At 42.8% G+C, this 16285-nt stretch overlaps 1 protein-coding gene across 1 annotated transcript; it reads left to right on the top strand.

Moving 5' to 3' along the window:
* Positions 1–3840: 3840 nt before the first annotated feature.
* Positions 3841–4971, top strand: LOC311262153 (trace amine-associated receptor 13c-like; the record flags this gene model as incomplete). Its single annotated transcript, XM_084361383.1, has 2 exons — positions 3841–4013; positions 4155–4971. The coding sequence occupies 2 exons, from the start codon at positions 3841–3843 to the stop codon at positions 4969–4971; spliced, it is 990 nt and encodes a 329-aa protein (XP_084217509.1).
* Between the last annotated feature and the right edge of the window lie 11314 nt (positions 4972–16285).

The raw sequence follows: 16285 nt of genomic DNA, 5'->3' as shown, positions 1-16285 counted from the left end.
ACACATTTGGGCTAAACAAAAAAGACCTGGGGACTTGTTTCCATTGTGGTCCAACGTGTGTGACGAGATGACTGCAGCCCTCTAACAAACAGTGTGTTGAGTGAGATCAGTGAGTGGATAGTGCATGTGCATATTCTGATGTAAAACTTGGACAATTACTAATAACCTGGCAGTTGGTTGGATGGCTCCTTAAAGCGGATTTCATGCAGTTCCCGGTGCTGCAATGCTGCGGGCTTCAGAAACCTCGAGAGCAGCTTGCGGATGAAACCCCTCATCTAAAAATTTCAGAAAAGATTTACAAATTTACATTTATTTTGTGCTAATAAAAAAGGAACAAAGAGTGTACATCATACTAGCAAACTGTATCCCAACCTTCCCAATTTACCTCATCATGTAGAAGGAAGATGGATGACTTCTCTCTCTGGAGGAGGAGGTTGAAGGTGGAGAAGACTGGAAACGTTGCTTGATAGAAGAGCAGGTACACCTCTGTGATTGGGTCAGAGAATGCCTCCACAAGCCTCCTGAACCTTGGCTGTTTGTCATCTGTGGGAAAAAGAGAGAGAAAAAAAAGGTTGTGCATACTACATACTACATTTACTTTTCAGTCTGTTCTAATAACCATGCATTTGGATCATTAAAATGTGATGCCTACTTAGTGACTTCAAGTAGCTGGCCAGTGGCTCATACTGCTGCAGGATACGAGTCAAACACTTCTCTAGGCTCAACCATCGAACATGAGCATTTCCATATACTCACTTCCATGGAGCTCACAGAATTCTATGACAAGAATGGAACATCTTAATGCCAATTTGATCAAACTCTTTTGGATTGAATTTGTACTACATTGGGACTGCACATACATACCTGTCAGGTAACCTTTACGATTGGTGCTTCCTTTAAACCAGTATCTGACATCCACAGCCAGATCCTGTGGATCAAATCCACACACCTGCAATACATGATTATTTATAGTCACAAGACATTTTGTCATTGGGTCATGACACTGCACAGCATAACAACTTGTTTCACTTGACATTAGGCATAACGGATACGGTAGGTCTTAAGCACACATGATTCAACTCACCTCCAAAAAGGCCTGGCCAGCCTGTTTGGCAGTGTTGTGGATGATGTGACAAGGGCACCCATGGATTTAGATGCTGGCATGTTCTTGATGAATTCTGTGCGATGGAGTTCCTTGCTCCTGTATTGACAGGAGCATTATCAACAGACAGACACAGTTTCTCCATGGTATGGCATTTTTCTGCAAGGCCTCATCCATCCTCTTGTAGATCACTTCAGCCATGCCGCAGTTTGGCCTGCTGGTGGGGCACATATCCAGGAACCTGTGGACAACTTTGCTGAGGTCACTGATATATACCCGCACAGTGAGCGGGTTCATCTTCTTATGTCCTGTAACGATAGGTACATATATCATATATGTCAGATTAAAGGCACACATCAGACTGAAATTGTGTGTGTGTGTGTGTCTGTTCTCTGATTAATATATCTAAAATGGGTGCTGGAAAGTGTGGAAAATTTAATGACCTGTATCATTTGATCCATCTGTGATCAACATGAAAGGATTGGTCCTCATCTTCATGACCAGTTCCTTTCTAAAGTGAGGAGCCACTGCTTCATTTATAATGCAGGACATTTTTGTGCGGGCAGACTTGAAGCTCTGTGCAGTAGGGGAATCTTTGAAGCATTCTTTTAGCAATGGGCTGAAGTGATTGGCTACTGCAAATGGCACATTGTGTTCCACCATTGACACTGCTACCTTTACCTCAGCTCTCCTTGTCTGCAACAGAAAGGAGGGAATTAAAAAGCAAATCATGTAAAAAACATTAATAAAACATTAAGTGTTTTTTGATTGAATGAATGTCTTAGCAGCAGACTCAAGGTACATAGAAAAACACTTTTACATACAAAAATAAAAAAAATAAGAACAGTTCAAATGAACATTAGATTAGACAAGGCATTTGTTTCATTTACTATGTATTTATGCTGATATAACCTACAAGTGCAATTCAGATACTAGCAGTGTTCATAACACTGGTAGTAGCTGAATAGCATGTAGTACCTTGACTTCCTGAGCTGTCATGCCACCAACAGTGGCTGGGCCATAATATGGTGCAATGCTGGCTGTTGACTGTACTGCCTGTTCTTTGGTACGATGCGCTTTGCTTTTTATATGCCTTGTGACATCTGCCTTTCCTTGATGGGCACAGCTGTTCTCGTGTCTGCATATAGAGCACCAATAGTAGGAGGTGGTTGTGCCTACAGTGATGAAGGGCCATTCTGCTGTCCACTCCCTTTTAAAAGTGCACCTGTAGATGGCTGCTCCACTCTTGGCCTTCTGCTTCTTCCCTGTGTCTACTCTCATCTCCACTCTTTTCTCTGCTGGCTCTTCTTTCTCATCCTCTGTCTCTGTGTTCTCAATTTGTATCTCTTCTACATCTTCGTCCTCACTGTCCTCAATTTCTTCTGATCTCTCTTGATCTTCTGTCTCTTCTGTGCCCTCTGTACTCTCATTTTCAGGGGGTGCATAAGGGGGGGCTGCCACTGGCACTGCCCTGAATGACAGCAGATCTCTCTGCTGTCTCTTCCTCTTACCTAGCATCTTTCAAAAGATAGCTACATGTTACTGTTTGATTGAATACTGTACTACAGTGGTTCTCAAAGTGGACCTTACAAGGTCTGTAACTCTGACAGTAACTCTGACCAAGTTACTACCCCAATGGGTCCATTTGGTTCGATTTGTACACTGTCAGAGTTAAGGATAGACCTTGAAATTTAGAAAGGTTGTTGGGACCTCAGCACATGGTTGTAACAGTAGAGTGGTGTGCATGTAGACCCAAAGCCTGACATGTGGCCTCTAACAAGTAACAAAGCCTGGCTAACAAAGGTAAGAGTGTAAACCCAAGTGTCCAGGAGGTGGCGCCAGGTTGCTACAGCTCCCCAGGTTGAAACTCCTTTCTCCCATTGGCTGAAAGCGCACCTGAAGACATCAGTTCTGTTGCAGTGCCCGGATGCACGGAGAACCTTAAAACAGCCGACACCGCAACTCATGGCAGTCCCATCATAACATGTTGCTGGAATCATCAGCTTTCACCCGCGCAACAGTTACTACATGGGAGCAACCAAACATTTGGATTTTACCTTCACCTGGGCTGTAAATCATTACCCTGTAAATCATTGTGTTTGCTGCTTGCTTTTCTTTGTGCTCCTCACAAGCTGAGATGAGCCTCTCCAAGTGATAGCTTTGCTGCCTTGTGAGCATACAATATGCCGCGTTTCTACCAATGACCAGCGGAAGGTGATTGGAGCCTGAGTCTCATGAGGCCTGTTGTAGACCTGTTGAAAACTAATTGTAAACGACCCTGCTATAACATCAGACACATATGTCGTGGTAGCACCTACACCTAATTCAGAACCTCAGAGTTCAGCTCTGTCCAAACCACTGTGATTAAAGGCACAGGTTTTGTCAGCAGATGCTGTTCTGCCATTGTTTTGAAAATTGTTTTAAAATCCCCATGTCTGCCATCTTTAACACTCCATGACATGAACATTGAGATAGCTCTAGCTTTTCATTCAAGTCCACCTGTGGCACATTTAATATGTTGATATGATAAAGCTTTATTGAGCTCCAGTTTGAATGTATGTTTGAGAAAAGCTCAAATTAGAAGAGAGGGACTGATGAAGATACTAATCAGAGCAAAGGTGGAAGGAGATCCCAAGTAAGGCAGAATCTTAGAGGAGGGGCAATAGAGCTAATTAGGTTATATTATGTCTAACCTTTGGTCAAACACTGTCAGAGCTCAGCAGGTTCTCTCTGTGGTGATGGTGACCTATGAAGAAACTGAACTCTGCTTTCCACAACTCCTCAACAGCTCCTGCAGGAAGCCAACACGTCCTCACTCTGAGACCATGCTGATTTACATTCTGCTGTCCTTCATCTCTCTGCTCACTGCAGCTCTTAACCTGCTGGTCATCATCTCCATCTCCCACTTCAAGTAGTCATTCATTAATTTATGAAACTGTTACATAGCAAAAAGCTTATCTTTTTTGTGTACTTTCAGCCTATGCTCTATCTGCTGTTATCTGAATAACTGATGCTATAAATATTGATAAATATTTCTGGTCTTCCTCTCCAGGCAGCTCCACACCCCCACCAACCTCCTCCTCCTCTCTCTGGCTGTCTCAGATTTCTTCGTGGGCCTTCTCATGTTCTTTCAAATTGTCCTCATAGACGGCTGCTGGTTCCTCGGTGACCTCATGTGTACTCTGTATCAGTATCTAGCCTACATTACAACCTCTGCCTCAATAGGAACCATGGTGCTCATATCTGTTGACCGCTATGTAGCTATTTGTCATCCTTTACATTTTCCCACCAAAGTCACTCAAAAAAGAGTTCAAGTCTGTGTTTGTCTGTGTTGGATGTTTTCTGCTCTTTTTCACAGTCTGTTGCTGAAAGATATCCTTAAACAACCAGGCACGTATAACTCCTGCATTGGAGAGTGCGTGATTATTATTGATCATGTTGCAGGACTTGTTGATCTCTTCTTGTCCTTTATTGGTCCTGTCACCGTCATTGTAGTTCTGTACATGAGAGTATTTGTGGTGGCTGTGTCTCAGGCTCGTGCCATATGGTCTCATATTGCAGCTGTCACTCTCCAGAGGTCTAGGAAAGTAGCTGCTAAGAAATCTGAGTTGAAAGCAGCCACTACTCTTGGTGTTGTTGTGGTTGTGTTTCTAATATGTGTCTGCCCATATTATTGTGTTGCTCTTACAGTCCAGGACACCATGCTCAATGCTTCATCTGCTTACTTTGTAATATGTCTGTCCTATTTTAACTCCTGTCTAAACCCTCTGATCTACACCTTTTTCTATCCATGGTTTAGAAAATCTGTTAGACTCATCGTTACACTTCAAATACTGAAGGCTGACTCCTGTAAGATGAATATACTGTAAAGAGACACTGAGAAGTGACTGAAAGAAAGCCTTTTCTGTGTTGAAAAATGTTAAAATGTCAATGTTCTGTCAACCACTTGAAGAACCCAAAAGTCAGATCAAGTCAGTTATATCCAGATAAGTTGATTTAAAGTATATCCATTTTGAAAGGGAAGGTGACGGCATAATCAACTCCTGTGTCCTGAGTCTTGTTGTGATTTTTGGTACCTCAAAATGGCAGAATTGCTTTTAAGCTGATGAAAAGGATCAATACATCTCATACAGGGTTGGGTAAATATATGGCCAGAAGTTAGCTTATTGTCTTTAAAACACCCAGCAATTATGCATGCTTTATTTACCTTTTTTTTTTGTACCTTTTTTCAGTTTTGCATAACATTAATAAAACATTGTAAACTGTGATGGAAAAACCACAAACTTGTTAAAGCACACAAAAAACAGCAGAAAGAGTATGGGGCGCCGATGGAGTGTCTCACACACCGATTGTAAAGTTGCGCATGTTAAAATAAACAGCAACTTTTCGACACATTTAGCACCAAACCCCATTAAAAAAACGTATGTGAATTTTTTAATATTACTTTTGACCAGATTTACAGCAATATTTGTGAACTTTGTGATATTTACTTCTCTTGTAAAAAATATAATGTCAATGTTAAATCTAAATCTAAATGTTAAATATTTAATCTAAATGTTAAATGTTAAATCTAAATGTTAAATATAAATATAAATGTTAAATTTAAATCTAAATGTTAAATGTTAAATCTAAATGTTAAATGTAAATCTAAATGTTAAATATAAATGTAAATATGAATGTTAAATATAAATATAAATATAAATGTTTAATCTAAATGATAAATGTTAAATCTAAATGTCACGGGTGAAACTAAATATTTAGCTAATATGCAAATTCACACTGCTTGTCACCGGAAGTGCCAAAATAAAAGCTACCGAGTGCTGTGGTGGCTCTACTGTGGTGGATGCTGTAGCTGTCGCTAGCCCTTTTCACACAGAGAAGCCGCATTATCGCCGGAGCGGCAGTTCCCCAATTCTCTGCTGTTGGTTGTTCACACAGAGCCAAGCAGCGCTGGCGTAAAGACGAACCGCTGTGTAATTCACACAGAGAGCTGGCGCTGCGGCTCCTAAAGAGGCGTGGCGGTACACGTCATGTTGATGACGTCTGTGTGTTTTTTTTCAAGGTGTTTCCACAGGTGTCCTCCATTGACAGGAGTCCTGTCAATCTAAACATGTACCCGCTGACTGTTTATAATCATATGGATGCTGTTATAATGTGTTGGGATTGAGATCCTGACCCACCAAACATCAAGCTGCTTGGCTCTGTGTGAACAAACAACGACGGAGAATTGGCCACCCGCTGCTGCGGCGATAATGTGGCGACTCTGTGAAAAGGGCTACTGTCGCTGTCGTTGCGGACGCATTGCTGAACCTCTGTATTGCCGCCAAAACGACCCTACCAATGTTTCCAGCTAAGTCGCTGGACATGGTGGCAGGCAACATGAGAGCACGGTGAGGAGACGTGACTAACAGTGCAGCGCAATCACTCGCCTGACTACCCAAGAAGACCACGGATAGCGCTTGTTCGCGTCAATGAGCTTTTATTTTGGTACTTCCAGTGACAGGCAGTGTGAATTTGCATATTAGCTTAATATTTAGTTTCAGCCGTGACATTTAGATTTAACATTTAGCATTCAGATTTAACATTTATATTTATATTTAACATTTATATTTATATTTAACATTTAGATTTAACATTTAGATTTAATATTTAACAATTAGATTTAAATTTAACATTGACATTATATTTTTACAAGAGAAGTAAATGTCACAGTTCACAAATATTGCTGTAAATCTGGTCAAAAGTAATATTAAAAAAAATCACATACTTTTTTTAATGGGGTTTGGTGCTAAATGTGTCGAAAAGTTGCTGTTTATTTTAGCATGCGCAACTTTACAATCAGCGCCCCATAAAAGAGAACTCTGAGCTGCAGTAAAGAAGGGAGAAGGGGGAGGGAAATACCTCATCAGCTCCTGGACAGTTCACTGGAGTCTTTTCAGAGGCCGGGAATATCCAGGCATATACAATTAAATAAATATCTATGGAAGCCCGTTTCCGCCACAAAAAAAATAAAAAATCCGAGTGGTAAGTCATAATTATAAGATAAAAAAGTCGAAATTATGAGATAAAAGTCATAATTATGAGATTAAAAAGGTGAAATTATGAGATAGGAAGTGCACATACACTGCAGAAGCGCACTGTCTTCAGAGGTGCCTTCATCATTATTGCCATCACTGCCAGAGCTAAGCTATTGGATGTTGAAGGTGTTGATCTGAGGTCAAGAAACAGACTGCGAAGACGTGTTTACCACAGCTGTCCAAACGGTCCAAACTATGTATGGCACATCGATGGCTACAACAAGCTTAAGCCATTTGGAATTGCAATCAGCGGATGCATTGATGGTTTTTCAAGAAAGATGATATGGCTTGAAGCTTATAAAACAAACAGTGACCCAAAGATCACCGCTGGCTACTTTATGGATGCTGTGATCAATGCTGATGGGTGCCCTGTCAGACTCAGACTGGATATAGGAACAGAAAATGGCCATATGGCTTAAATGCAGCGGTTTTTGCATTTTCCTGCAAACCAAGCTGAAACAGACAGTGTAATCTTTGGTCCAAGCACTGGAAACCAGCAAATTAAACGATGGAGGCTGATCTTGCGAAGTGAGTGTGTCCAGTTTTGGATAGACCTATTTGACATACTGAGAGAAGATGGCTACTTCTCAGACAACTTCTTGGACAAGTCCTTGATCCAGTTTTCTTCAAGCAATACAGGTATAGTAATTCACACATTATGAGACAAAGAATGGCTCAATAATATAGAGCCACAAATGATCATGTGTAAAAAAGTAATTGTCTGTTTGTGCAGAGAAAGATTAATAATTAAGTTGAAATTGCAACTTGCAACAGATAAAAATATTACATGTTACAAATATTTAAAAAAAAATGTAATTCAAATGCAATTTATTTTAGTACCCTTCTGTGCAGTGAACTAAATTCCATTGTTGTACTGCAGAGTTTAACTGATGTAAAGTGGCGTTTCTCAGAAAGAACAGTGAAGCTGGTTATGTGTGTGTGCTCTGGGGGTTAGATGAATTGCAAATGCTTCCAAGTTTCAACAAACACAAGTTGTAATTGTAAAAAAAAAAATGGAAAAGAAAGTAATTCAGGAAAAAGTCAAATCGATTTTTCTTTTATATCCCAAATTGCCCAAGACATTATGACATGTGAACCATTTAACAACCATACAATTGTTGCCTAAAATACAACATTTACACTTGGTAATGTCTAGCAATATAAACTGAGGGATTCACAGTAAGTTTGTGAGGGTTGTGTGTTTCTGTGCTGTCTGTTTTCTCCGCCTCTTTTGTCTCCCCTGCAGGGCTGGGCAGGCGGGGCTGACGAGGCACACCTGCAGGCACTCAGTTCATCACCACCTCCATAAAGCCTCTGGTCTTCACTCTACTCCCCTGCCAGATAATTCCGTCTCGTCGGTAGAGCTGACCATACCTTATGAGTATTTCTAGAGTGCTGCCTTGTGTTTTTTCGATCGTGAGTTTTGACGTGTGTTTTCTCTCGTGTTTTTCAGTTTCACTTACCTTGCTGCCTCGTCCCTGCGTTCCTGAGTTGGTTGCCTCCGTGCCTGAGTGTTTTTGTTCGCCCTGGATTTTCCCCGCTGCCTTGCCAGCCACCTCTCGTTTTGTTTGTGGACACCTTTTGTGAAAATAAACATTGTTCTGCTCCTATACGCCTGCCAGTCTGTGCTTCCGGGTCCTACCCCCATTAAGCCGCAACAAAGTTACCTGTATTAAAACACACCACTTAAAAGAACATGTTCTCAAACAAACAAAAAGTTCAATAAAACAAAAGTGGCAAAAGCAGCAGAAAAATGTGGACAGCACATCAATGCTGTGACAGGTTAAACCATTGTAACTGTAGTACTTCCTTAATAAGCCAAAAGTCTAGAAATCTGGCAGTCCAGTTTCTATTAGCTGAAATATTTGTACCTTAGACAATGTCCATTACTCACACGTTGCTTTCTAATACTTTGTTTATTTCATGTCGAAAATATGGGTAGTTGTCATAACTAACTGGCAACTCAAGGTAACAGCCACATGTATGAGCAACTGGTCTTCTCTGAAATCCCTGAACTTGTGTGAAACTGACAGTGATGCTCTTTCCTGTAAACAAGCCCAACCCATTGCAAAATCTGAGGAAAAGGGAGAGGTGCTGGATGTCTGACTCTCTGAGGTATGTACTTACATACTTGACTATTTGTTTCTCCTGGGCATTCTGGATACTAGGGTAAGTAATTGATCTCATGATCTTTCGTGATGCTGATTGTAGTTCTTCATAGACTGCTGCAATCCCTTTCAGCTCTGATCTAACAGGTGCAAGCATGTTGCTCCACTGTTCAATGACAAAAGCGGGCTCTTGAATTAGTTTTTGGTGAGCAAGCTCCCTCAAGATTTGCTCAATGTTATCTGGAAGCCTCCGGCAGTTGTGGATATCCATGATTTCCAACAATTCCTCTTGGTCAACACTTTCAAAATCTGAACAACAAGATTCAAAGATCACTTGCTCAGACTCTGAGACATACTTGAGAAAGTTGTCCACAAGATCACTCTACACACAGCCCAAAACAGCTTGCTCCAGAAGTACGTGTGCAATTTTTACAGGAAGGTACTTCTCTTTCTGCCAGCCAAATGTAATAATTCAGCCTACACTTTCACAGTCTTGTTTACCAAAATCATGACTTAGGTATGGCACTTTGAAGCCATTTCCCATGGTGCACTGCTCATAAAAGTCATTACAAAATTCTGACAGTACCTCCCTCAAAACGCTTCCATCATCCACAGCCTTTTCAAGCTTTGATACTTTTCAAGGCATACTTTGCTCAGAAAACACTTGAATAAGTTCTCTAAGAATCTGTCCATGATGAAGAACAATCATTTTCTTCACTCTCTCTCTTTGACTGGCTTGTTCCTGCAACATATCCATGGAAGGAGGCAAGAGTGAATCCATGGACAGTTCCTGAGAGAGAGGCAAGGTATCATCAAGACTGGAGGACTCCATCCCAGAGATGCTTTTTGTGTGAAAAGTCAAAATTTCACTATTCTCTAATGCACCAACATGAAATAACGTTTCATGTTCTGGCAAACTAGATGCCTCAGTTTTGTCGACTTTGGTGTATAGAAGGGAAACACTTTCCCTGCTTGCATTTGTAAATACTGTGCTGCTTCCAACAAAAACAACATCTGAAGTACGTATCTCCTCAGCATCTGTTGCAGAAGTGTCTGAAGAGTGGCAATAGATATCAGGTCTGTCATGTGTCTTTTCACCTTCTTGTGCAGCTGCATCACTATTGTCTTCCTCCAGATTTATTACAGTGGTATTGTCTCTTTTCTTGGTTGTTAAAGGTCCCATATTATACTGTTTTTCATCAATTTCACACAGCTGTCAGAGGTCCAACAATACTGTATTTAAAATGTATTGCCCCAACCAATCCTTGGTCCTGAATTTCAGCTGTCTAAAAGTCGCTCAAGTGAGCTCTACTGAGAGCAGGCCTGCACCTTTGATGCTAATGACCTCCGTCTGTCAACGCCTGCCTTGCCTGCTACACGCCCCTCTTAGGGAGAGGATGCTGCTTACGCTAGCGGTAGCATGCGCTAATGTTTACGGTGGATGTATCACTATGCCTCGCCGAGATGCTGTCATTCAACCATACCAGTTTGACCCAGAATCGGACCCAGAAGGAGACAGAAGGCCGGATCTACTAAAGTTTTGCATGTATGAAAATGTGTGCAAACTCCTTGCACGCGCAAAAAAATGCACAAACTGATTTACTAACAGTGCGCGAAAAGGGTTGTGTCTGTCAAAGGTGCAAAATAGCGCGTCTGCATTCAGTTAATACGTTTGCAGCAATGAATAGGCAATATGGGGCGTTTACATGCAATTATGCGTGTTCTGGGTGGAGAAAATGTAAATATAATAATTTAGCACACGCAAAGTGATTTATCAAACCTGAAAGCAATTTTGCTAATAGAAACTGCTTCTATATTTAACATGTCTCTAAGGGAGGTGCAAACGGTTTGTATGCATAATTGTGCACACACGGCTGCAGTTATTGTTGCAAGAAGGGGACGCCGAAACAATGGAAGGAGACGCAGAGAACGCATTTTTCACCCTCGTGTGAACATTTTTGGGATGAATGAGGAAACTATCATTAGAACATATCGCCTATCCAGCCTTGCCATTTTGGAGCTGTTGGAGGAACTCAGAGCGGATTTGGAGCCAGCTACGAGAAGGAGTCACGCAATACCTGCAATAACAAAACTCCTTGCATGTTTACATTTCTTTGCATCTGGTTAATTCCAGCGTACAATAGGTATTACAGCTGGGATCTCCCAATCCAGTTTTTCATATGTGCTGTCTGAAGTCCTAAATGCCATGACGCTCCAGATGGCCAGGTTTATTAGGTTTCCACACACTCGGGACTCCTTGAATGAGACCAAACATGGCTTCTTTGCAGTCGCTGGATTCCCCAGTCACAGGAGCGATTGACTGCACCCATGTACAGCTTGTGCCCCCCGCAGACACTGAGCATGTGTACAGAAATCGAAAACACACGCATTCATTGAATGTGCAGGCCGTTTGTGATGCCAAGGCATCATAACCAACGTTGTGGCCAAATATCCCGGGTCAGTACACGATTTTTTAATTCTGAGAAACAGTGTTCTGTTTTCCAAGTTGCGAGATGGCGAGTTTGGAGATGGCTGGCTTGTTGGTGAGTCAATTAAAATCCTTTGTAAAATAATTATTTACATTAAAAACAAGAACATGTTTCAGATTGATTTTTTTTTTTAAGGTGATAGTGCCAACCCCCTACACCCCTTCCTCCTGACACCTGTTCTCAACCCGACCACTGCTGGAGAGAACAGGTACAACGAGGCCCATAACCGCACTCAGAAAAAGAAGAGAACGCCCAGCTCAGACTGGTGCACTTCAGTGTTCAATTAAAATATACACTCACCGGCCACTTTATTAAGTACACCTGTCCAACTGCTTGTTAACGCAAATTTCTAATCAGCCAATCACATGGCAGCAACTCAATGCATTTAGGCATGTAGACATGGTCAAGACGATCTGCTGCAGTTCAAACCGAGCATCAGAATGGGGAAGAAAGGTGATTTAAGTGACTTTGAACGTGGCATGGTTGTTGGTGCCAGACGGGCTGGTCTGAGTATTTCAGAAACTGCTGATCTACTGGGATTTTCACGCACAACCATCTCTAGGGTTTATAGAGAATGGTCCGAAAAAGAGAAAATATCCAGTGAGCGGCAGTTCTGTGGGCGCTAATGCCTTGTTGATGCCAGAGGTCAGAGGAGAATGGCCAGACTGGTTCGAGCTGATAGAAAGGCAACAGTAACTCAAATAACCACTCGTTACAACCGAGGTGCAGAAGAGCATCTCTGAACGCACAACACGTCGAGCCTTGAGGCGGATGGCCTACAGCAGCAGAAGACCAAACTGGGTGCCACTCCTGTCAGCTAAGAACAGGAAACTGAGGCTACAATTCGCACAGGCTCACCAAAATTGGACAATAGAAGATTGGAAAAACGTTGCCTGGTCTGATGAGTCTCGATTTCTGCTGCGACATTCGGATGGTAGGGTCAGAATTTGGCGTCAACAACATGAAAGCATGGATCCATCCTGCCTTGTATCAACGGTTCAGGCTGGTGGTGGTGGTGTAATGGTGTGGGGGATATTTTCTTGGCACACTTTGGGCCCATTAGTACCAATTGAGCATCGTGTCAACGCCACAGCCTACCTGAGTATTGTTGCTGACCATGTCCATCCCTTTATGACCACAGTGTACCCATCTTCTGATGGCTACTTCCAGCAGGATAACGCGCCATGTCATAAAGCGCGAATCATCTCAGACTGGTTTCTTGAACATGACAATGAGTTCACTGTACACAAATGGCCTCCACAGTCACCAGATCTCAATCCAATAGAGCACCTTTGGGATGTGGTGGAACGGGAGATTCGCATCATGGATGTGCAGCCGACAAATCTGCAGCAACTGCGTGATGCTATCATGTCAATATGAACCAAACTCTCTGAGGAATGTTTCCAGTACCTTGTTGAATCTATGCCACGAAGGATTAAAGCAGTTCTGAAGACAAAAGGGGGTCCAACCCGGTACTAGCAAGGTGTACCTAATAAAGTGGCCGGTGAGTGTAGCTATGCACAAATGAAAATCAAAGTCGTCCAATGAACGGCGGTTCGCAACGTTTATTGAAAAAAAAAAAAAGATGATTGAAATTACTTATAAATTCCAAACATATTATCAGACAAAGTCTCATTAACGTCCAATTATGTTAAGCCCCGCAAAATTATATCAAAGAAACATTGCCTCAGTCACAAAATATATTAGACTATAGCTAATTTATGTTACAAAACACAACAACAAAAAAAAACAAAAAAACGACAACATCTCGTTATCGTAGCTGTAGCCTATTTTACACAAAATAAATATTCACAGCAATGTAAGAAAACTTCAACGTGACAAGTGTGTGTTTTATTTCCCTCTCTTCTTTAAAAGGCCTGCTTGCTGCCTTTTTACGCAAGTGGCACTTGCCCGCCTTGTGCACCTCTCCTCCCTCTCCAGTCCCCGGCTGCCTGGCTGTCTCTGTAGGACTTGGCCGGCCCGCTTCTACACCTGGATGAAGGGCAATCATTGCCTGTACACCGGCCTGTAGTCCTCTTGACACAATTGACGGCCGTCGTCAGGGCAGATACTGCGCTGACCAGCTGTCTGCAGTGCGTGGCAATGGCCTGAGTGTTGCGCCTGACCGCCCGTGCCAACGATGACGCCGCTCGCATCTCCCGTGCAATTGTCTGAAGGGCTGCAGACTGTTTCCTTTGTTCCCGCAGCAACTCCAGATCAATGTCCTCTGGACCCTTTTGAGGCTCTTCAGGGGTGGCGGCTGCTTTGGGGGGATTTGAGGGGGGTGGCTGAACTTCTGATGAAGATTCTACATATAAAAAAGAAATGTTTTTTGTTGGAGATTTGACTTTATAGACATCAAACTGTTACCACGGGAGGTACATTAATTTTTAGTTTAGTAAATAAATATCTTTTCAGAAAAAAGTGTGTTATTATGCGCCTACCTTGTTCTGCTGTAAGGTCCAGGTCCAGTGTGTCATACCCGGCAACTCCAGTGACTTGCTCTTCACAGAATGTCAACTGCACCTGCTCCTCAACGCTGGTCAGAGGCGTCTCATCCACAGTGCCCCCGCCTGTTTTATTTGCAGACTTTTTATTATACAACAATTTTTCTTATGTTCTTCTTTTGATGTCTTGGTATCTCCTTTTCACTTCATCCACTGTTCGCCTGTTTTTCCAACAGCATTAACTTTTTCACCGATTTTCTCCCACACGGCGTTCCTTTGCGCGACCGTCAGATTCCTTTGCTGCAGCTCATTGAAATGTTTATCCGCTTCCTCTACCAACACTTCTAATTCCAAAGGGTCGAATTTCATTTTGCGCTTTCGCTCTCTCAAACTCGCCATGCTGAAAACCATGAAACACGCTAAACCCTCATTTAAATAGGCGTGTCTCCAGCACGTTTACACCTGTTGTCATTTATGCAATCACTCTTAGTAAATCACCCACAAACCGCGGTTCAACCCCACAAGCAAATTTCTAGATTGCGCACGCAGATTAGTACAAGCAATTTGGGATCTTAGTAGATCCAGCCCAGAGTTACATGAGACTCCCTACTCCCCAACACAACCACCCGGCTCCCATCCCCCACTGACCTGCAACAGGTAACATCTAAAAACAGCTAGTGAAAGCTGTGTTTGTCTCCAACACAGTCTACAAACTCTTGGACACTGTTCGCATAGTCTCTGTCTCCAGTCTGCTGTTTCCAGACTTTTTACTGTGACAACCAAGCTCCCTCGTAATATTATTAACATTAAACTCGCTTCAAATGCCATTGCATAGTGGACCGAAGCGGAGCTAACTAGTTAGCCAATTTCAAGCCGACTTCACCATACTCGTAGGCAACTGTAAATACTATCAAAACGTGGCAACACTTACCTGTGGCTCAGGTGCAGTTGCTGGGTCCCGTATGGTTGGGACTGATCCTTTTACGAGGGTACGTTACTGAAGCAGTCCGATGTGAAGTGGTTAGCACACACAAACAAACTTACACGAACTGTAGCCGGCACGTTGTCATTAAAAATGAAACGCAACCACTGTCTCTTCTGTTCTTCTGTAGCTGGACCAGAATATAGGCACTTATGTTTATTTTCACAACCAAAAACAGAGCAATTTGCATGTCTATTTCTGAGCGACGACATTGCGAAACACTGCTATCTCACTGCTGGACACACCGAACTTCACCTTGGGGATGAACGCCCCCCTCTCGGATATCTCCGGAGCAGAGGCGATTGCTCTAAGACTGCAAGGGAAGCTCAGCTTCCCCTAAAATGTCACCCCAAAAAAAAAAAAAAGGTGGTGAAATATGTACTGCTGTGTGTACATTTCATTGACTAAATACGCGCTAGAAAGCCTTCATCTTTTGTTCAGAATCAGCTACTTATCACAGGTAACCAGCGCAACTTCCTTCTCATTCATCCCCGCAGCGCCACAGCGCTTTACACAGTCGGACGCTCAGCTTCTACTGACTTCAATGGGGAAGCGTAGAGCGGGTTGTTCCACTGCAGCGAAACTAGACGCTCATTGGATAAATGCTGGGCTTTGTCCCGCCCATCGGACGCTCAGCGTCTCTGGGGGTCTATGGGGCAGTGGGCTGGCCCGGACACTCGGCTTCTGCATGATGATTGGATGAGCTGTCTGAGGCGGAATCCTTTTTTGATTGACAGCTAAATGAGCGAATCAGCGATCTTGAAGAATAAACATCCACCGGAGCATTTTCCAAGTTTTTCATTCTGTTGTTCTGAACTGATCCGGAGACTTTACCGATCCCCAGCGATTGTGTCTTTGTTAAAAACAACTAGCGTTGTGTTTGGCGACTCTGCTCTGTCACTCTGCGGTTTCTTTCCCCAACGAGCAGCGGCAGCTGCGGAGCTTCTCCCCCCGTCACGATCACTCACACTCACAGGCGGTCACACTTCACAGTAGCCTGGCGCAGCAGCTCCAGCTGCTAGCATTAGCAAGCTGCACATCATGGCAGATAATATGAACGTTGTCGACCGGAAAATGAAA

Source organism: Pagrus pagrus (assembly GCF_965226575.1).
Source record: "Pagrus pagrus genome assembly, chromosome: 9".
NCBI classification, from domain to species: Eukaryota; Metazoa; Chordata; class Actinopteri; order Spariformes; family Sparidae; genus Pagrus; species Pagrus pagrus.
Note: the sequence above shows the minus strand (reverse complement) of the source record. Positions and strands in the feature narration are given on the sequence as shown.